Here is a 22,521-nt window from a genome sequence, read left to right as displayed (position 1 = left end):
TTTTTTTTCAACTTACTTTAACCCCTGCATCTCCTGGCTCTCCCTGTAAAGAAAACAATTATAGCAATTAATATATGAAAACCAGGACCATCCATACATCTGCCTGTTCATTTATAAATCATGTTTTCTAGTAAATGGTTGGAGGCAAGCATCATTCATTGCTTTTAATCATACATGGGTGAAATAAATACTGTTTTGCGTATTTAGTTAAAAAATACAGTAAGATCCATTCAGATATTTAAATATCTGTGAGATGCTAATTCAGACCATTATTAGAACAGAGTATATTGCAGTTAAAAGTTTTGGTCTACTGAAAATGGCTAAACATGGCAAGCTTTTTTACCTTTTTTTTTTTTTTTTTTTACTTTTTTTCAAACACTTTTAATCCAAAATCTATTCCAGTACAGTAGCTTTGGCACAAGGCAGAATTAAACTGTGGAGAGTGTGTAAGTACATCACAGGATTCACTCACTCACTCATAGTTACAAATCATGCCAGTTTAGAGCTTACAAATAGCCCAGCACTGATATCTTTGTGATGCTGCAAGAGTGCTGCAATATGCAGTGCATAGTCAATGCAGAAATTAGGACAGCAAAATAATCAAACTCATCACAGTGCTTTGAGCCAAATGTCCTTCAGGTTTGTGACAACAGCACTAACTACTTGGCCAAAAAAAATTTGCTTTAAGAAAATAAAGTATAACTAATTTGCAGGGCTGTCTTAATGCATGGGCATGCTGGACAGTTGCCCCATGGCATAGGGGCCCCATGCTAATCTATGTATGTTGTGACTTGCTGAGTGGTTGTGTAGGTAGGAGTCCCAGTGTACTGCTTTGCCCGGGGGCCTATAATGCTGTTAAGACGACCCTGGTCATTCGTGAGGGACAAGTACCCATAGATTCATTTTTCAAATTCATTTTATCACTATCAAGATACAGAACCATATAGTATATATTATAGCTTCCAGCATGCATAAATGAATGAAATGAACATGTTGGACTTCATGTGAAGCCAAAGTGGTCTTCTTCAGTAACACTATACCAACTGTTTTTATATTTCTTTGAAGCAATATCCTACAGAGTTAGTGTTTTTTTTTAAACATATATATATTGTCACACATGTGTGCCTTAGGGACAGCATAAAGACTCTGGTGGTGGTAATTCCTTGCCGATCTGCAAGATGATGCTGTTTACTAAAACCTCTTCTCTTTCTTCCTCTACAGACCAGATGATTGGCATCCCTACCGCCTCTGACATCACTTCCAGTATCCTCCTGGACCTGCTTCTTCTTGCCTGGCCTGTATGCATTTAACTGGAAGTGTCAGCATCTTGGAGCAGACACTGTTGAGACTCACATCTGAGAAGATGTTTTTGCCCTTTCTAATGCATTTATACTTAGCATTTTCTTTCAATTATGAAAAGCTTGCCTGCTGGTGCTCCAACTCTACAGTATATGCTTGTTTGTGCTTTTCATTACTACATACATACACACATGTTAGAGGCATTTCAAATGTGTTATTTTTATAGTTTTCCTGCATCCAACCATACTAAAACCAATCTACAATCTTCCAAAAAAGTTTAAAGAACTGGCTGCTTGGGAAGACAGTAATCACTTCTTCTTTCATTTTGTCATCCTAATGGCATTTCAGCATATCTTTGAGGGGTCCAAACAGATTAAAATCCAAAGGACATCAGGTCTGGACTGCAGGCTGGTTGATTCAGAATTTCATCCTGCTTCTGCTCAGTGGTTGATGGTGATGGCTGATGGTGATGGCTGTCTTGAGAGCTTTGTGTTTTTGAACACCTTTATCCACTATAATCTTAATCATGGTAAAGCATTGTTTGCATAATGAACCCGTAAACTGGGAGTAAATTTCAGCTCATTTAAGATATTCTAGTGATATCTAGTGTTTCTAAAGTGAGCCGTCCTTCTAATGATAGCAAGCTACCCAAGAGCAATTAAATGAGCAAAACTCCATTGTTGTACAGTCGTGACCAAAGGTTTTGAGAATGACACAAATATTAATTTTCTCAAAGTTTGCTGCATCGGTTTTTATGATGGCAATTTGCATATACACCAGAATGGTATGAAGAGTGATCAGATGAATTGCAATTAATTTGCAAAGTTCCCCTTTGCCATGAAAATGAACTTCATCCCAAAAAAATACATTTCCACTGCATTTCGGCCCTGCCACAAAAGGACCTGTTAACATTATTTCAGTGATCCTCTCATTAGCACAGGTGAGAATGTTGACAAGGAAAAGGCTGGAAATCACTTTGTCATGCTTCAGGGCACCTAAGAAAGTCCGGCAAGTGCAAGGACCGTCTCCTAAAGTTGATTCAACTACAGGATCGGAGCACCACCAGTGCAGAACTTGCTCAGGAATAGCAGCAGGCAGGTGTGTTTGCATCTGCATGCAAAGTGAGGCGAAGACTTTTAGAGGATGGCTTGGTGTCAAGAAGGGTGACAAAGAAGCCACCTCTCTCCAAGAAAAACATCAGAGACAGACTGATATTCTGCAAAAGGTACTGGAATTGGACTGCTGAGGACTGGGGTAAAGTCATTTTCTCTGATAAATCCCATTTCTGATTATTTGGGGCATCCGGAAAAAAGATTGTCTGGAGAAGAAAAGGTGAGCGCTACCATCAGTCCTGTGTCACACCAATAGTAAAGTATTCTGAGACCATTCGTGTGCGGGGTTGCTTCTCAGCCATGGGAGTGGGCTCACTCAAAATTTTGCCTAGGAACATAGCCATGAATAAAGAATGGTACCAAAACATCCTCCGAGAGCAACTTCTCTCAACCATCCAAGAACAGTTTGGTGACAAACATTGCCTTTTGCAGCATGATGGAGCACCGTGCCATTAGGCAAAAGTGCTAACTAAGTGGCTCGAGGAACAAAACATCAAAAGTTTGGGTACATGGTCAGGAAACTCCGCAGACCTTAATCCCACTGAGAACTTGTGGTCAATCCTCAAGAGGAGGTTGAAAAAACAAAAACCCACAAATTCTGACAAACTTCAAGCACTGATTATGCTAGAATGGGCTGCCAGTCATGATTTGGCCCAGAAGTTGATTGACAGCATGCAAGGGTGAATTGCAGAGATCTTGAAAAAGGGCCAACACTGTAAATATTGACTCTTTGCATAAATGTAATGTAATTGTCAATAAAAGTCTTTGAAATTTATGAGATGCTTGTAATTATACTTCAGTATACCATAGAAATATGACAAAAAGATCTAAAAACACGGAAGCAGCAAACTTTGTGAAAACAAGTACTTATGTGATTCTCAAAACTGTATGACTGTAGTGCACACAAATACTGCATAGTACTACAATATTATGCTCACAGAAATTGCACAATTATGACTTATTTTTTGCAGCCATGTTCACAGATTTGTAGCAACTCACATACTGACAGTAATGTCAAAAGCAGCAGGGTAGTGAAATACCAGACTAGGTTTCAGTGGGGTACTTTGCAAAAAATTTCTCAAAAATAAAAAAAAAGTCAAAATTTGTTGCTGAAATGTATTTTAACATTGAAAATAATAAAAAAAAAATTCTAAAGGTTTTTGTGTGATTCTTTGAGGTCATATTCTACTGCCTTTCAGATAAGTTATGGAAATGTTACCCCAAACTGCTTAATTTTTTTCACTTTTGGAAATGCTGTGTAAAGTTCTGGGACTCATAAGAAGACGTGAACCCAGCAAGAATATGCAGTATTGAAATAACATTTGCAACTTGTACAATCGGGGCGGCACGGTGGCGCAGTGGTAGCGCTGCTGCCTCGCAGTTAGGAGACCCGGGTTCGCTTCCCGGGTCCACCCTGCGTGGAGTGTGCATGTTCTCCCCGTGTCTGCGTGGGTTTCCTCCGGGCGCTCCGGTTTCCTCCCACAGTCCAAAGACATGCTGGTTAGGTGGATTGGTGATTCTAAATTGGCCCTAGTGTGTGCTTAGTGTGTGGGTGTGTTTGTGTGTGTCCTGCGGTGGGTTGGCACCCTGCCCGGGATTGGTTCCCTGCCTTGTGCCCTGTGTTGGCTGGGATTGGCTCCAGCAGACCCCCGTGACCCTGTGTTCGGATTCAGCGGGTTGGGAAATGGATGGATGGATGGATGAACTTGTACAATAAAAAAAAACCCAATCAAACTCTGAGTTATAGAATTCTAGCATGAAGTGAAAAATACTGTGACTTATTAGCTAGCCACAAAACCAGTCAAAATGGAACTAGTTCCATTACACAAAAATCAAGTCACGTCTTTAAAATTTACTTCAAATATTGCATGGGCTCAACAAACTGAAAATGATACAGCTTGCAGTTTGTTCAGTTGCTTTCCACTGAAAATACAACATTAGTAAAGTATTTATAATATAATATAGTAATATAGCTACCTTCACAGATATCCCTGGTGGTCCCTGAGGCCCAGGTTGACCTGGTAAACCTGGTGGTCCGGCTACTCCTGGAATACCTGGTTCACCTGGTGATCCCTAAAATACAAAATGTGCCAGTAGTGTATTTGTAACTGAGAACATTTATTTTAGGAAGTAAAAATAGTCTTAAGAGATGTTGCATTAATCAGATTTAATTACTGTTTAGAAACATTACTTACATGTTGTCCAGGTTCACCTTTTCGGCCTGGAATAACTTCTCCACTCCCTATCACATATCCAGGCTCACCCTAAAAAAAGAATCAATAAAAATATACATATTCCTGTTAGTAATAAAATGCAGATTGATATATAAAATCTTTAACTCACATAAGAATATGTACAAATCAAACAATCAGACTGGCTCTGTCATGAACTAGGAGTAAAGAACTAACTCCCGAAAGTTCCATAAGCACTTCCAATAATGATCATTTGGTAGTCTTTGACACACCATGAAAATCACTGGCTAGGCACAAAAAGGGCCTTGTGGAATCTTTAAGAAATAAAAGAATTATTCTTCCCAAAGAAGTATTCCAATTACACAGAAATGCAAAATGGAGTTGCTGTACAAGGCAATCCCAAGCAAACAGTGTAATCCAAAGAACATTTCTAATACAGTGATCCAGAAAAGTAGTCAAACACAGACCATGAAGGTCAAAGTCCCAATAATTCACAAAAGCACAGTAAAAGTTACAAGAACTCACCAAACTCCCAGAGCGCATTCACAGTGAACCGCCAGGAACTATGAGACACCCTAGGGATTTACAAAGTGGAGGGCAGATTCTGGCAGTGATTGGCAGGTGGCCCTGCCTCTTGGAGAACCACCCACAAAACCCATGGAATATAACCAACACATAGTATACAATGAAGAGAATAAATAAAAGAAACATTAACATTAATACATTATGGGTAATTTTAGAACAGAGTTTTATACCCTCAGGAATTAATACAGTGTACCAAGTACCAAAAAAATATCACTTTAACAAAAACCAAATAGAATATGGTGTAGGATGTCAAACTGTTGTGAAGTGATTAAAGGTCTCAAATAGAGATGTTCCACATTAGTTACAAGTGATCTCTAGTTTGAAAAAGACCCACTTTCTGTACCCATGTTTATGCAGAACATAGTATTAGAAAAAGAGTCAGAAGTAAATATAAAGAAAGGAGTTGTGACTTGGAAAAACAGTAATTGGCATTCTGTACTGCCATTGGCCCTATTGCCTTATACATGCACAACAAACAACCTGAAACATCACAATATTATTTGCAATATCTTCTTATATAATACGCTGTCTGGGATTTTAAATCACCTGTAGCTCGCAAAACGGTTGACCTATTGACCTGAAATTTGGTATATACACATATACTACATGACCTCTACTGTCCTCTTTCAGGGTGAAGATTTTTATTCCTCTTTTTATTTTTATTTTATCGTAGAATCAACTCTCGGCAGCGGCTAGCACGGCGGTCGTGCAGCGTATGTGTACGGGTGCCATTCTCATCCCTACCACTTTCGCCATCACTTCTCCTACCTCTTCATATCTTAAATCATTTTTGAGGCAGATTGAAGACTTAAGTGGTAGCTTAAGTGAAAAATTAAAGAAAATGTACTAAGTAATTGCAACACAAACACTGACTTAATCAATTTTAACACGAAAAGATGCAGATGAAAGAAGAGAAGAAGCGGGCCGCTAGAGTGGAAAAAAGAAGAGCTGCTCAGGAAGCAGCAAGCGCATCAACCTCTGAGCAAACAAATGCTAAATGTACAGAGAAAGAGGATGAAAACTATGAATGCTCAAGTCAAATGTATTCACTGCACGTTAGCGTGCAGTGTGCCGTTACTGGTAGTTAATAATACATACAAGGAAATGGTAAAGAATACATACTGTACTGCTTAATGCTGCAGTATTTTCAGAATTTATGACTTACTCTTTCTCCTTTTTGACCTTTTAGTCCCGAGTGTCCAGGTGGTCCCTATTTCAGATATAAAGTGGAAAATTTCAGATTAATGTTTGCTTTGGGGAATTAAATCTAAAAATATTATCAAATAAGCATTGGTATAAACTCACTTGATTTCCTTGAACACCTGGAGGGCCCTAAAACAGAAACATTTTTTAATGTATTTTAATTTTTTTTCAAAGTTACTGTATGTATAAAATATTAATAAATTTAAACATTCAAGTGATAAAAATTGTAAAATGACCAAAAGTCCAGGGGATCCAGGAGGTCCTGTGCGGCCCGGTCGTCCAGGAAGTCCAGGAATTCCATCTGTTCCAGGGAGTCCCTATAACATTACAGAGTAAAAGAATTTTATAGAGCTACCGTTTTAAAGAAACACATGACTTCTTTATGAAAAATATATGATGAATTTCACAAAAATAAATACAAGCAGTGCTAATAGAGGGAAAATATAAAGTAGCAAACAAACAGAAAATAAATCCTTGCTGCCACATTAGACCTAGCTATACAGATCTGGACCCTGTTATCAGGGTCTGTGGCTGGTCCACAAGCCCATTGATCAAAATACACCACTTTCCAAAAAAAGCCCTTACCCATATGACCTCACAACTTGAAGATCAGTGTTACACCAGCTCAGAGTGTGGCTTTAAATTTAATTTTAATGTCACTTCCCAAGCAATCACTAGAACCACTTCCAGAGTCAGGAAAGCTCATCAGAAACCCTGTCACGTTAACTCTCAAAGCTTCTTCTGGTGTTCTCAGGTCTCTCTGCACCTCAGAGCCTTTCTTAAAGAATCACTACCATATACACGTGTTAAAATGGATATTTTATTATAATAAATATACAGTGATTCGACATCTCTAACAGCAACGGCACAAGGACAGCTCCGTAGCTGTGCTGCTGCGCCTTACTGCATAACGTGCTTGTCGCATGATGTTTAGAACATTTAGCACCCAACCTGTACTCACCTCTCTGTCTCTTGTGCAACCAACTCTGTGAGCCAAGCTTGGCAATGCTTGTATAAAAAAAACAGCGCTTCTTAAACTGCTAAAAATATTTTATTTGAAAATGCGACGTTAGATGTAACTTTTTTTATAGAAATATATAATGCATGTCCAATTTTTTTTTTTATTCAAGTTCCAACTACCGATCTTTAACTTTTTGTTCTATTTTTTTCAATCCTTCAAAATTGTTGACAGGTTTGAAGGCATGATTCTGAATGCTTTAACCACATCATTTTTCCTCAACTCTCGCCGAGCCTTGTCAAAACTGGAAATTTAGCAACAGACTGTCACTAACAAGAAAGAGAGCCTGTTGTAGGTTTCTCGAGACTGGGTGAAAGTATAGGTGCTGCCAGATGGAGCTCTCCCTGCGGCATGGAAGTGCCCCGAATACCAGCAGGGAATCATGGACGATGGAGTTTTCCTTTACAGCCCTGCTGGATACCACAGGGGCCAACAGATGACTCTGCAGGGAGGCCCAGAGAGTTGTTTGTGCCCTATAACCCGGAAGTACGTCGTAGGCAAGGCGACAAAGGAAATGACGTGCTTCCGGGATGAAGAAAAGGACTTTTTATCTGACCCGGAAGTGATACAAGGTCACATGGACTGAAGGATTGAGAACACGTCCGGGTCAGGGAATATAAAAGGACTATGGGAAATCTCAGACGATGAGCTGAGATGGGAGGCAGGGTGGCTAAGTGTCTGGGAGTAGAGGATTGTTTATTTGATTATTGATTATTGATTTATTGGAATATAGTGGAGTGGAGTGTGCTTTGTGCACATTTATTATTATAATAAATAACATTTTGGATTTTTATCTGGTGTCTGACGTTTGGTCTGAGGGTTCAAGGGGTCACGGGGACCCTTAAACTGTCACACAGGATTTGACCTGCAACTACTTTTGGAGCATAATACTTTACAGACAGTAACTCATTATGGCAACCTGCTCATTTTATAATTCCCCTCCATTGGAATGCCGAGTATGACAGACCTTTAACAGCTGTTGACTCACCAAATCATTACTGTGTGGCCATACTGGGTCTGTCTCTGATGTCTCTTTGTTTCCTGTTTATCCTTACCCTTTTTATACTTGTACCACCTTGCCAAGCTAATATATAACCACAGACTGCCAAACTATATTTTCCCAAACTACAATGGGGCAACACAGGGGTGTTTAGCATTCAAGAGAGGAAATGTGTGACTGGATCTTTAATAAATGCAAGGAGACCTGGGACCACAAGACAAAGATCTGGAGATAAGGTAACTGGATTTTTGGGGAGCATTCCTGATCCCAGAAGTGATTCCAAAGATTCTTCAAAAACAGCCCCCAGATAGGAGTTGACCCCTGACCAGGAACTGCTTGGCAAACACTCTGATAGGAGTTAGTGCAACTACAACAACAACATTTATTTATATAGCATGTTTTCATACAAATGATGTAGCTCAAAGTGAACTAGAGGACAGAAGGAGGTGAGTGAGGAGACAATACAGTTTTCAAAGCCTGAAGCAGTGGGCTTAGGTAGAACCAGGGCTTGTTTTCTGTTTAATTATTTTTCTACTTTAAGTTCTATAACTGTTTAACATTCCCTTATATCATTTATTTGTATGAAAAAAAATCTATGATTTCAATAAAGGGCACTATTTTTAGCATTCTGTTTTGTGTAAGGGTTATCTGATTTGTAAGTTGTTGCTAAGGCTGAGAAGGGTCAAATCAGTGGCACACAACAAGAGATGACTCCCCGTATTTTAAAATAAGAACAAACACTGACACCTGGAGATCTTTTGCTAGTGTTTATGTTGGTAAATAGTAATTGGCAGGCTGCCCTTTATTTCCATAAGGATCTTGCAGCTGTACAAGCAGGACTACACCAAAATTGTTTGTTCCAGTCTGTTAAAAAAATACCTTGTACTCATAACTCTAATTTGTTTAATTACTCTTATTACACTTCCAAATGTTAAATTATGGACATAAATATGTTTCCCAATTGTTAATAAGACATGTATTTTCATGAATGTTATTATATTGAAAGTATGTAAGAGCTCTAATTTTTATATTTAATATACACTTGTAAATACGACTAACTTTACTTGAAATGCCAGACACATAAACAACTGATGCCCAGAAGAAATTAGGCTGAAATACAAAAAATACCCAAGGGCTCTGCATTTGACAATTTCATTGCAAGCTATTCACTTGCATTCTACTCACCCTTTCTCCCTTTTCTCCTTTAGAATTGAAATTGAAAGGATCATAGCCTCCACCTGTTTTCAGTCCCTGCCAAAGTTAAGTGGATATTGTGTCCTCACAAAATGTATCAATAGGAAGGCAAATTGTACTTTAAATTTAATATAAAATGTAACCTTTGGGTAGCAAAGAAAAGCTAGAAACGTACCAGTCCTCCCACACTGTCACCCTGAAAAGCAAAGGCACAAGAAAGACTATTGCTATTAGTGTATATTAATGCTATAATATTCAATAACACTAATTATAGTAAAATTATTGCACACTGGGTAATAGGTTAGGACATTAATTAAAAAAGCAATGTTTAAATAAAAATGGAAAGACTTTCAACATAACTACTTTAGTTAGCTGTTAGCTTTGCCTCATTTCAAAGACTGGTGACTAAGCAATGACTAATCGTTATTAACCTGTTCTTTTAAAGTAATACTGAATCACATTCTTACAATTGTATGACCCAATTTCAGTCTTTCATATTTCCATTTGTGTCCCACCCCACATGCATAGCACTTAAGGAAGTAGATTTCAACATGTTCCATTAGCAGACATATTCCTGAAGCATATACACACAGATTACCTTCATATACTGTAGACTAAATTATTTTTTGATGATATTTTGATATGATATAGGAGCCATTTGCCAAGGACACACTTGTCCTTATCATGTGCAATATATACCGGTACACACAACAACATACAGTAGCCCTTAAACTTGTTTTCTGACAAGTACTGTTGTGCACACAAAGGTTGGGAAGTTATTAATGTGAACTGATCTTTCTGTGTTTATACTCCCATGTACTGCTAGAATGGAAACATTTGCTTATACTGTAGCTTTATTGCAAATACCTGGTTATTTTGTTATACTTTTAAAGAAAGTGACATCATTGTGCTCCCTAGAAATCCTTTCACAGATTAAATTTGTAGCACTGTAATAATAAAAGGTATGCATTTGATTTTTTTTGGCAATCCAAATGCATCCATTCATCCATTTCTCAAGCAACATTAAGGTTTTGGATTTTGTACTTGTTCAATGCAGGGCACACTTATGCTCTCACCTACAAAAGGCCAATTTAGAGTCACTAACCTAACTACACAGATGTGAAATATATTTTAAAACCTGACATCTCCAACAACGCATATATTTTCAATAATGATTTGAAAAAATGACTGTATTACACCAACAAAGTGGCATACAAATCAAATAAGAGAAAGTACTTTAAAATGATGTTTGAAATATCATTCACAAATGTCAGCCACATTAAGTTCATTTAAAGATATCTCACATCTGTTTCATTTTGCAGGTTTAAATTTTGAGATATGGTGAGATGGCTTAAGTTTTCATGTTGCCGTGCATGGATTTTACCCTCTGGGCTCATTGGAAGCAGGTACTACCACCCCAGGTTGAGAGAGGACACATATGCTGATCTTCTCCTCTTTTCTTCCACCCGCAGTACCGAGAAGGCACCCAGGAAAGCAACTGACTCTGCCCCTTCCTGTCTCCCATCTTTAAAGGCTGCTGCGTATGCATCCCAGAACCTGGTTTAAGATGACTGTCACACCAAGACAGCTTTCTTTACCTTAGTTCTTTTGTTCTGCTTAATATAGTGGTGCGCATAGTGGCTCTTTTATTTTGTTTTGTGACTGAATTAAACAGAGATGACCGGGTTAGTGGCCAAACATTTTCCTGAGAGAACCTGCAGTGCCTTATTCAACCACAATGTTTACATATATCAGCTACATTTCAAGACAACTCTGTATAACATAGTCTTAATTTTAAATGCTTCCAAGAGATTCAATGCAAAATGTGGTTTCAGTTTATCTTAAAATATAGCCAAAATTGCAGTGTTTCTGTGATAATCTTGAAATTCATTTAATACATTTTAAAATGGCAGCACAGTGTATACGTACTTGAAGAGCTACAGTACCTGGCAGTGCCACTGGACTAGAATCAAATTTCGACCTTGTCCCTGCCTTCATGGAGCATGCATGTTTTCACATGTCCATGTTAGTTTTTGCTTCAGCCTCCCCTCTTCCCCACCACAATCCAAATGTTTGATGTAAGTAAGGTTAATTAGAGGCAGTAAATCAGTCCAGTGAGTTGGTGTGGGTGTGCAATAGCAGTGCCTTCATCAAGGACTGCTTCCTGCATTGTGCTAAAGGCAGCTGTGAGAAATGGTAGCTTTTCATGAACCTGAACTGGTTTAACCAGATTTGAAAGGGAATGAATGGATTTATTCAAAATTACAGCTAAATTATTTTAAGATATCTTAATTTTAAATTTCTTAAGTCCATTTTAGACATTGATATTTCATTTTAAAATATTTGCATAGTGACAAGCCAGAATTTTGACCTAACTTGTCTTAGATGCATAACATATTCTTTCTTCAAGCAACATTTGCACATTGAGATCTAATCTAAAACTTACCCTTTGCTTTTTCATTACACATTTAGAAATACATTTCTGAGACAGTGTCAGGCTATAACACAAAATAATTAGACAGCATTGTTCCATATTATTAACTCATTACTTCTACTATTGGTGAAGATAGAAATGAATACAGCATGGACTAATCAGCCAGTTTGGGGTTCATATTAATTGCTGAGATTAATTGCTCTGCTTTTCCCAGCATATTGTTTGTGTCATTATCTGCATTACTTGTGTTCCTTCTAGGCAATGTTCCTGCCTCCTCTCAAGGCATTAGAATCATAAGAATTAGAATAAGTACTTTGTGAAAATAGATTGAAAGATGATTTTTGGGGGTAGAGCTGGTTCAGGTATTTAATAAATCAATAGACTGCCCTGTGGGTCTGTCTGTAATTAAGTGTATTGTGTTTTCCAGAAACACTCTCTGCAGGATTTAGAACCACAGTATATTAAAAGAGTTATCCTGGAAAATGTACCTTTTCTCCTTTCTGACCCTAAAAAAATAAGAAAACAAGACATGTTAGAAACCATTCTATGACTCATTCACTTGTTGACATATTTGCGCCGTCTGTCTTGCTTATAACTTACCTTTATGCATTGAGAGGCACAAGGTCCTTCTGGCTTGTTTATTACATCAGATCCTTTTGATGAAAGGTCTCCTTGTAGTTCAAACGTTTGCTGAGGCTTGTTTACATCGACTTCAGAAACCTGCAAAATTGTTTTCTAAAGTCAGCAAATATGATTTTAGTCTCTAATGATAAATTTGGACTTATGACTATTCTGTGACATATTTAACAATTTTTTTATCAATATTATTTACATAATTTTAATTTGCTTCACTGGTGTGTCTGAGCTACCTGGAAAAGCAGCATATTGTTATTTGCTGGTATCCTGACTGCTAATCCTGAAAGCCTTTTTTCATCTATTTATTGCTATAATAACACCAATTGTGTGGAATTTCATATACTGAAGAAATAAAACATTGGTACCAAAATACTACATAAGTCAAACCTGTCTTCATCAGAATTGAAAACTAATAGATTTGGAAAAGTTGGCAATGTGTCACCATAGATCTTTTTGGAACAGCTTGCCTTAAATCCTTACTTCAAGGCATTTCCAAGATATTAGATGAAAAAAAAAATCTATTGGCACCCATAAAATACAGTGTGCCAAATTACAGTAAACAAACACGCTCTTATAAATCATCTGTTTCCCATGCAGCTAAAAAGTAAAAATAAAATATAATGCCTTCCTCAGCAGCTTTTTATTATCCTATTTAAGGCTGCCCTTTCCTTTTTGCCTGGGTATGCTGAAGACTCCTGTGCTCTTCAAAATATTACAGAGTTAAACATACCAACATAAAAATTAACTTAGTTGCAGTAGCGTAATTATAGTGCTATTGAGAACTTTCCAGGAATAAGAGTGTGTTCATGTTTGAATAGGTGTAAAATTATTATATTTTATGTTACATACAGTATTTTATTTTATGGTTGAAAATGGTTAGCATTGCTGCCTCACCGTTCAGCATGGTGTTTTGGAACGTCAATGCCAGTTGTTGTTTGTGTTGTGTTTGCATGGTCTACCCAGGTCTTCATTTGTTTTCCCCCAAATACAGTTTGAGCAGCAAGCTGCTGCAATAATTGGTGAGACATTAATGACTGGCATTTTACCAGTGAGGTATTCTGACATTACCGCGGGTAAAGGTGAGTTTTCATTTTTTTTTCGCTTACCATTATCCATACTTGAGTAAATAATTTGTATTTTTAATAAGACAAACAAACATACAGCAGATGTGGTATTAATTACAGTTTATTCTGTTTCAAAAAATATTACAAAAGCTGACCCCCTTGCTAGGGATGCAACTACAGGTGATGATGATGATGGTGCTGCTGCGGAGCAGCCAAGGGGTGTTCAGTGTGGAGGTGACATTATTTTTTGATTAGCTCAGCTGTTCCACATCGGCATTGCATGGATAGAAATTAGGATGCAGCACCCACAGGTGTATAAAGAAGCCTGAGAAAGACAAGAGAGAAAAAAAAGAGAGAAAAGAGTCTGGAGGTTAAAGGGAGGGAGGAAGACAAAGAAGAGTCTGCATCAAGACAGGGCTGTGGCGGTAAGCAGCTGACAATGACTCCCCAGGGTACAGCAAGCAGATGACACTCAGAAGGTAGGGTCACTCCTGCTGAGAGCCCAAGGAGAACAAGCGATCAACGTCTCCGAGATTTGTAGGGTCCCTGCAGATTGCTGAGGTATGGCAGTGGGGACATGACCCAGATAAAGGGTTGACTGCGCTTGTCAGAAGGCATCTCCTGCTTTTGAGAAGACCACAATGGGCGAGTAGCAGGGACATGAATTAGAAGGAGGCACTGAAGCTAGTGATGGCTTTTAAAAAGGCAGATCCTCACTGTGTTTTAGCCTTTTTAAGGTGTTTATTGGATTATTTATTTATTTGTAAAGATTATATTTTGGAATTATTTACTGGAGATTATATATTTGAAAAGACTACACCACCCTTTATTTATTGATGAACACCGTTTTGTTAATAAAAAGCACTGAGCACTTGATGCACCAAAATCTTGTTGTTCTGTGTTGTCATTTCCCAGTCCACTCTAGGGCTATTCTACTACACTGTGTCATTTTCTTGACACAGCTCTGAGAAGTAGTGATATGCAATGAATGAACAAACTAATTCTTTTGTACTTGTATTGATCTCTGAAAGAACACACTGGTACAATGACATTAAAAAACAAATCTTCTCGAGGAATGCACAGTGTGTGCTACGTTTTATATTGCGCTCTGCAACATTCTGGAGCTATCATCTTAACTTCACGTTAATGGCTGCTGTCTTCAGGAAATAGCCTATCAGTAAGCTGTTTCATCAAAACAGTCATGACAACAACTAGCCACTGACTGACTTAGTAGATGACATCAAGCATCTCCAATTGATCGGTTCACTCTGACTGAGTGACTATGACTGTCGCAGTACGTACACTAACTGAATGAATGAACTAGTATGACCATACTGCACAAACTGCAGACAAGAGACTCAAAGTACAGTACACTGAACTAAGTAACTGAAAGAATCAGTTTGTGTACTGAATGGAGGAACGAACTGCAGACAAAAGACTCATCGTACATTGAATCTCAGTCCAGTTCACTGATGATATATGTATGGGAGATTGTATCAGAAAGTTTTATCGTGATGGGTGTACTATTCTAAGGTTCTAATTGTACGATTGTTTTTTTTATTTAATAATGAAATTTTATTTATTGTTAGAATTTATTAAAGAGGATCATCATTATCACTATCATTATTATTATGCGTGATTGTACAATTGTTTTTTTATTTATTGTTGAAATTTTATTTATGTTAGAATTCAATAAAGAGGAGGATTATTATTATTATTATCACTATTATGTGTAAATTACTTATTTTGTTGCTTACCTTTTATATTGTTTATATTGGTTGGCGGTTAAAGTTGTTACACTGTTGTGATACTATTCTAAACATTAAACTAGAATACAGCTTGTTGTTTTTGAACCGAACAAAATGAATCGAATCACTAAAAAGATTCATTTAGCACATCACTACTGGGAAGTGGTCGCATAGAGTTATGGGGCTTGCCATATTCAAATGAAGGCCACCGGCAGGACAGCAGCACTACCAATGGGGTGGAAGAAGTGAAGAAGAAAGTTTTCTACACCGGAAAAATAGAGCTGATCAGGACTTGAAGGGCTTTTCAATGTCATATACTAAAGGCAACATGCTCCAGACTCAAGACACCTGTTCCTAAATACCATATACTAAAATAAACGCGCTCCGATATCTGGCAGGGACGACTAGACTAAAATGTCAAGTCAAATATATAAGGTATTGCAAGGGAGAACAAGATGTCAGTAACACAGTGTACCTCCTGCATGGTTTCACTTCAACCACTGGATAGGTTGATATGTGGCGTGATCTGTAAAGTGGAAGGAGGAAGGTTAACCAAAGCTCAAATAAGATGTGCTTAGCAATAAAGTTTGAATCGGGTTGACAGGGAGGGAGTAGAAATACAGGAGAGATGGGTTCCTCCCATGCATCACAAGCAGGAAGAGTCTGCATCGGTTTAAATACTAGTGCAGCTCAGTTAACGCATCCCACATGACCAAAAGGAAGACTGTAGTTCACTGGATTATTTCTTGTTTCCTGTTCTCTTCTGAACAATCATTACTTCTCTCCTGTTTTGAAAGTCCTTCCTTCATAAAAAGTTCTTCCCCCTTCGTTGTTTACATTTCAGATTTTCATGTCATTACTTCTACCAACAAAGTCGTCACTACAATACATTTATGGGAGAAAACCAGTACTTGAAGTGGGCCAGTATGCACTCCACCAGCAATTATTTAAGAAGAATCCACACCATAGTACCAGCTGTTATATTTTTCCATTTGAACCATTACAAAAAACAACCCCAAAATGAAAATGCTTTGTTCATTACACCACCTAAATGTACATCCTCTAAACAACATTGTAGTTTGTAATAAGTTATATGATTCAATGTGAAACACTATTGTTTTGCTATGGCATAAAAGTAGATGGCTGAACATGCAAATGACAATAAACAAGAAAAGTAATGCTTGAGTGAATGATGTAAACAAATGAAAATTGTAAACATATAATAATAGTAAAAACTCCTAAAAACACCATTTGTCTTACTGATTATCCATTTCAATTCAAAAGAGTACAGTTTCTTTTAAAATTGTGTTTTTCAAAGACCATCATCAAAAGCCAAACCCAGTTACTATGAAAAGCGAGAATCGATCAAAGGCAGGAATGTGTTAGTCATGTGCAATTGTATATAGCATATTCAGGAGTCCCCTCCTTTAACCGCCACCTTATCGTGGTGGAGGGGTTTGCGTGTTCTAATGATCCTAGGAGCTCTGTTGTCCGGGGTTTTATGCCCCTGGTAGGGCCACCCAAGGCAAACTGGTCCTAGGTGAGGGATGAGACAAAGAGCGGTTAAACAAACCTCCTATGATGGAAAACAATTTTGGACGGCGTTTTCCCTTGCCCGTACGCGGGTCACCGGGGCCCCACTCTGGAGCCAGGCCTGGAGGTGGGGCTCGATGGCGAGCGCCTGGTGGCCGGGCCTGCACCCATGGGGCTTAGCCGGGCACAGCCCGAAGAGGCAACGTGGGGTCCCCCTTCCCATGGGCTCACCACCTATGGGAGGGGCCAAGGAGGTCGGGTGCAGTGTGAGTTGGGTGGTGGCCGAAGGCGGGGACCTTGGCGGTCCGATCCTCGGCTACAGAAGCTGGCTCTTGGGACGTGGAATGTCACCTCTCTGAAGGGGAAGGAGCCTGAGCTAGTGCGCGAAGTTGAGAGGTTCCGGCTAGATATAGTCGGACTCACCTCGACGCACAGCTTGGACTCTGGAACCAATCTCCTTGAGAGGGGCTGGACTCTGTACCACTCTGGAGTTGCCCCCGGTGAGAGGCGCCGAGCAGGTGTGGGTATACTTATTGCCCCCTGACTTGGAGCCTGTACATTGGGGTTTACCCCGGTGGACGAGAGGGTAGCCTCCCTCCACCTTCGGGTGGGGGGACGGGTCCTAACTGTTGTTTGTGCGTATGCACCGAACAGCAGTTCGGAGTACCCACCCTTTTTGGAGTCCCTGGAGGAGGTGCTAGAGGGCATACCTTCTGGGGACTCCCTCGTTCTGCTGGGAGACTTCAATGCTCACGTGGGCAATGACAGTGAGACCTGGAAGGGCGTGATTGGGAGGAATGGCCCCCCCGATCTGAACCCGAGCGGTGTTTTGTTATTGGACTTCTGTGCTCGTCACGGATTGTCCATAACGAACACCATGTTCAAGCATAGGGGTGTTCATATGTGCACTTGGCACCAGGACACCCTAGGCCAGGGGTAGGCAACGTCGGTCCTGGTGAGCCGCAGTGGCTACAGGTTTTCATTCCAACCCAATTGCTTAATTAGAAACCAATCATTGCCAATCTCAGACCTTATTTAATTTTATGGCTTGTTAGTCTGTGCAATGTAAGGCTCTTATAGCGTAGATTTTTTTCCTTTCCAAGGATATCATCCAAATGATATGAAGCCTAAAACAGATCATTTTCAGTCTGTCACATTTTTCTATTAAGTGTTTTATTAAATCAAACAGTGCATGATTAACACACACAGATGTAATTGGAAAAAAGCTAGCTGGAGAACTGCTGGCTGCTTTGTCTTTTACATCTTATTGCTAATAAGGAGCAGTTAAAACACTGAATGCAGCAGTTTAAGATTGAAATAAACAATTAAGGTTGGAGAACCTTAACAAGTGAGACCACTAAAATGAAGCATCAAAATGTCACTTAAGCAATATGTGCTTCATCAGCAATAATTGAGTTCTCGTTAAGGAACTGGGTTGGAACAAAAACCTGCACATACTGCGGCTCACCAGGATCGACGTTGCCTACCCCTGCCCTAGGCCTCAGTTCGATGATCGACTTTGTGGTCGTGTCGTCGGACTTGCGGCCACATGTCTTGGACACTCGGGTGAAGAGAGGGGCGGAGCTGTCAACTGATCACCACCTGGTGGTGAGTTGGCTTCGATGGTGGGGGAGGATGCCGGTCAGGCGTGGTAGGCCCAAACGTGTTGTGAGGGTCTGCTGGGAACGTCTGGCAGAGCCCCCTGTCAGAAATAGCTTCAACTCCCACCTCCGGCAGAACTTCGACCACATCCCGAGGGAGGTGGGGGACATTGAGTCCGAATGGGCCATGTTCCGTGCCTCTATTGTTGAGGCAGCTGACCGGAGCTGTGGCCGTAAGTTGGTCGGTGCCTGTCGTGGCGGCAATCCCCAAACCCGTTGGTGGACACCGGCGGTGAAGGATGCCGTCAAGCTGAAGAAGGAGTCCTACCGGTCCCTTTTGTCCTGTGGGACCCTGGAGGCAGCTGATAGGTACTGGCAGGCCAAGCGGAATGCGGCTTTGGTGGTTGCTGAGGCAAAAACTCGGGCATGGGAGGAGTTTGGGGAGGCCATGGAGAACGACTTTCGGACGGCTTCGAGGAGATTCTGGTCCACCATCCGGCGTCTCAGGAAGGGGAAGCAGTGCAGTGTCAACACTGTATATGGTGGGGATGGTGCGCTGCTGACCTCGACTCGGGACGTTGTGGGTCGGTGGGGGGAGTACTTCGAAGACCTCCTCAATCCCATTAACATGCCTTCCAATGAGGAAGCAGAGCCTGGGGACTCAGAGGTGGGCTCCCCCATCTCTGGGACTGAGGTCACCGAGGTGGTCAAAAAACTCCTTGGTGGCAGGGCCCCGGGGGTGGATGAGATACGCCCGGAGTTCCTCAAGGCTCTGGATGTTGTAGGACTGTCTTGGTTGACACGCCTCTGCAACATCGCATGGACATCAGGGACAGTGCCTCTGGATTGGCAGACCAGAGTGGTGGTTCCCCTCTTTAAGAAGGGGGATCGGAGGGTGTGTTCCAACTACAGAGGGATCACACTCCTCAGCCTCCCTGGAAAAGTCTATTCAGGGGTCCTGGAGAGGAGGGTCCGTCGGATAGTCGAGCCTCGGATTCAGGAGGAACAGTGTGGTTTTCGTCCTGGTCGCGGAACAGTGGACCAGCTCTATACCCTTAGCAGGGTCCTGGAGGGTGCATGGGAGTTTGCCCAACCAGTCTACATGTGTTTTGTGGACTTGGAAAAGGCATTCGACCGTGTCCCTCGGGGAATCCTGTGGGGGGTACTCCGAGAGTATGGGGTGCCGGCCCCCTTGATAAGGGCTGTTCGGTCCCTGTACGATCGTTGCCAGAGCCTGGTCCGCATTGCCGGCAGTAAGTCGAACCCGTTTCCAGTGAGAGTTGGACTCCGCCAGGGCTGCCCTTTGTCACCGATTCTGTTCATAACTTTTATGGACAGAATTTCTAGGCGCAGCCAGGGCGTTGAGGGGGTCCGGTTTGGTGGGCTCAGGATTGGGTCACTGCTTTTTGCAGATGATGTTGTCCTGTTTGCTTCATCTTCAGCTCTCTCTGGATCGGTTCGCAGCCGAGTGTGAAGCGGCTGGAATGAGAATCAGCACCTCCAAATCCGAGACCATGGTCCTCAGCCGGAAAAGGGTGGAGTGCCCTCTCAGGGTTGGTAGCGAGATCCTGCCCCAAGTGGAGGAGTTCAAGTATCTCGGGGTCTTGTTCACGAGTGAGGGAAGAATGGAGCGTGAGATCGACAGGCGGATAGGTGCGGCATCCGCAGTAATGCGGCCGTTGCATCGGTCTGTCGTGGTGAAAAAGGAGCTGAGCCGTAAGGTGAAGCTTTTCAATTTACCAGTTGATCTATGTTCCTACCCTCACCTATGGTCATGAGCTATGGGTAGTGACCGAAAGAACGAGATCGCGAATACAAGCGGCTGAAATGAGTTTCCTCCGCAGGGTGTCTGGGCTTTCCCTTAAAGATAGGGTGAGAAGCTCAGTCATCCGGGAGGGGCTCAGAGTAGAGCCGCTGCTCCTCCGCATTGAGAGGAGTCAGATGAGGTGGCTCGGGCATCTGATCAGGATGCCTCCTGGACGCCTCCCTGGTGAGGTGTTCCGGGCACGTCTAACCGGGAGGAAGCCCCGGGGAAGACCCAGGACACGTTGGAGGGACTATGTCTCTCGACTGGCCTGGGAACGCCTTGGGATTCTCCCGAAAGAGCTAGAAGAAGTGGCCGGGGAGAGGGAAGTCTGGGCATCTCTGCTCAAGCTGCTGCCCCCGCGACCCGACCTCGGATAAGCGGGAGACAATGGATGGATGGATGGAATATTCAGGAGTAATGAGCTTCAGTGTAGTAATACTATTAGCCTCTGGTAAAATAACATCAACTTTTTTTTGTTTTCTTATTCCTTGAGGATTCTGCACCACTACGACCTGCCCAAAATGCACTGTAGCCTCTTTTGATGCTGGAAAAGCTAAAGACTACTACTGCTATGGTGATACCTGTTGCATCACACCTTTGAGAACTTTTTATCACACATAGTTAATATTTAATTAATTGATCACATTTAAGTACTGTAAAATATCCAGGTGGAGCTGAACAGTTTATTGGCACTGGAACCCCTAGAGATTAATTTCCTCAAGTATTGTTGCCAGCCTTTTAACTTTTTAACCATTAGAGACTTAAAAAGTAGGGATTCTTCCATTTTACCTGTTTTGTAAGTTTAATTTTTTTTTTACCATTTGCAAAGCAGTATGAGCTACGCTTGTGCATGAAAATGTGCACTGTACATTAAATAAATGGTTCTGAATTTGCATTCAAATACCTATTGTGGTCAATATTTACTTTATCACAATGTTTCGAGGCGGCACGGTGGCGCAGTGGGTAGCGCTGCTGCCTCGCTGTTGGGAGACCTGGGGTCCTGGGTTCGCTTCCCGGGCCCTCCCTGCGTGGAGTTTGCATGTTCTCCTTGTGTCTGCGTGGATTTCCTCCAGGCGCTCCGGTTTCCTCCCACAGTCCAAAGACATGCTGGTTAGGTGGATTGGCGATTCTAAATTGGCCCTAGTGTGTGCTTGGTGTGTGGGTGTGTTTGTGTGTGTCCTGCGGTGGGTTGGCACCCTGCCCAGGATTGGTTCCTGCCTTGTGCCCTGTGTTGACTGGGATTGGCTCCAGCAGACCCCCGTGACCCTGTGTTCAGATTCAGCGGGTTGGAAAATGGATGGATAGATGGACAATGTTTCAAGGAAAGAATTATGACAATTTTCAGCAAGGATGTAGGAAAGCAATAACCAAAAATCAAAGCAAACTCAACAATTGGACACTGAAAATACATAATATGTGGAACAAGAAAATAAAGTGGTTATGCATTCAGTTGTTTAAACATGTTCTTTTTCTTCTTAGAATTACAGACATTTTACACTTTGCGGTCATAGTTTTGACCCTATCCATGTATCACTGGACTATAAACTGGCTTATATACTGGCTTATAGGCTTCTCTGTTTACAGTATGTAAAAACTTTCAGTCCACAGGATTTTATCTCTGCTGAAACTGTTACCTCACAGCCTTGAATTTTTGTATATTTTTCTAATATTTCACAGTAGTTTTTTTGACATTTATATTCTTTTTTGATGGTTTAAGTGAATTGAGACATACGACCATATGAAAAGTACTAAATATAAATTGCTATTTAACATCCTACAGAGAGTGCTTTTTGGTTTAGAGAAAGGGGCAAATATTGTTTTCAATTGTGTTAAAGTTTTTTTTGTTATTGATTAATACGTTTCATTAGACATAATAGACTTTGAATTAAAGCATCATGCACCATGTCTGTGTACATCTGGTTGCTATGTCTCTGTCATTCCAATAGATTGTACATCAAAAACATTAACACTGGTTTCACATTTACATTTACATTTAGTTTTTTGGCTGATAACTTTATCTAAGTCAGCTTACGACATTAAAGATACAATTGGTTACATTTCTTTTTTTTTTTTTACAGTTGGAGCACAGACAGGT

General features: G+C 40.8%; 1 protein-coding gene across 1 annotated transcript in view; it reads right to left on the bottom strand.

Moving 5' to 3' along the window:
• col7a1l (collagen type VII alpha 1-like) overlaps positions 1-22,521 on the bottom strand; it is a 548,766-nt gene that overhangs the window by 297,539 nt on the left and 228,706 nt on the right. Inside the window, exons 26-35 of the mRNA XM_051929632.1 lie at positions 12,638-12,757; positions 12,526-12,543; positions 9,779-9,799; positions 9,595-9,660; positions 6,628-6,708; positions 6,494-6,520; positions 6,354-6,398; positions 4,607-4,675; positions 4,389-4,484; positions 17-43 (exon numbers count right to left, since the gene is read on the bottom strand). Of these exons, the coding sequence (XP_051785592.1) occupies positions 17-43; positions 4,389-4,484; positions 4,607-4,675; positions 6,354-6,398; positions 6,494-6,520; positions 6,628-6,708; positions 9,595-9,660; positions 9,779-9,799; positions 12,526-12,543; positions 12,638-12,757 (570 nt within the window). The remainder of the gene's footprint in view (positions 1-16; positions 44-4,388; positions 4,485-4,606; positions 4,676-6,353; positions 6,399-6,493; positions 6,521-6,627; positions 6,709-9,594; positions 9,661-9,778; positions 9,800-12,525; positions 12,544-12,637; positions 12,758-22,521) is intronic.

The sequence above is a fragment of the Erpetoichthys calabaricus genome, chromosome 1 (assembly GCF_900747795.2).
Source record: "Erpetoichthys calabaricus chromosome 1, fErpCal1.3, whole genome shotgun sequence".
NCBI classification, from domain to species: Eukaryota; Metazoa; Chordata; class Cladistia; order Polypteriformes; family Polypteridae; genus Erpetoichthys; species Erpetoichthys calabaricus.
The sequence above is the reverse complement of the archived record's forward strand: the minus strand, read 5'-3'. Positions and strand labels throughout refer to the sequence as shown.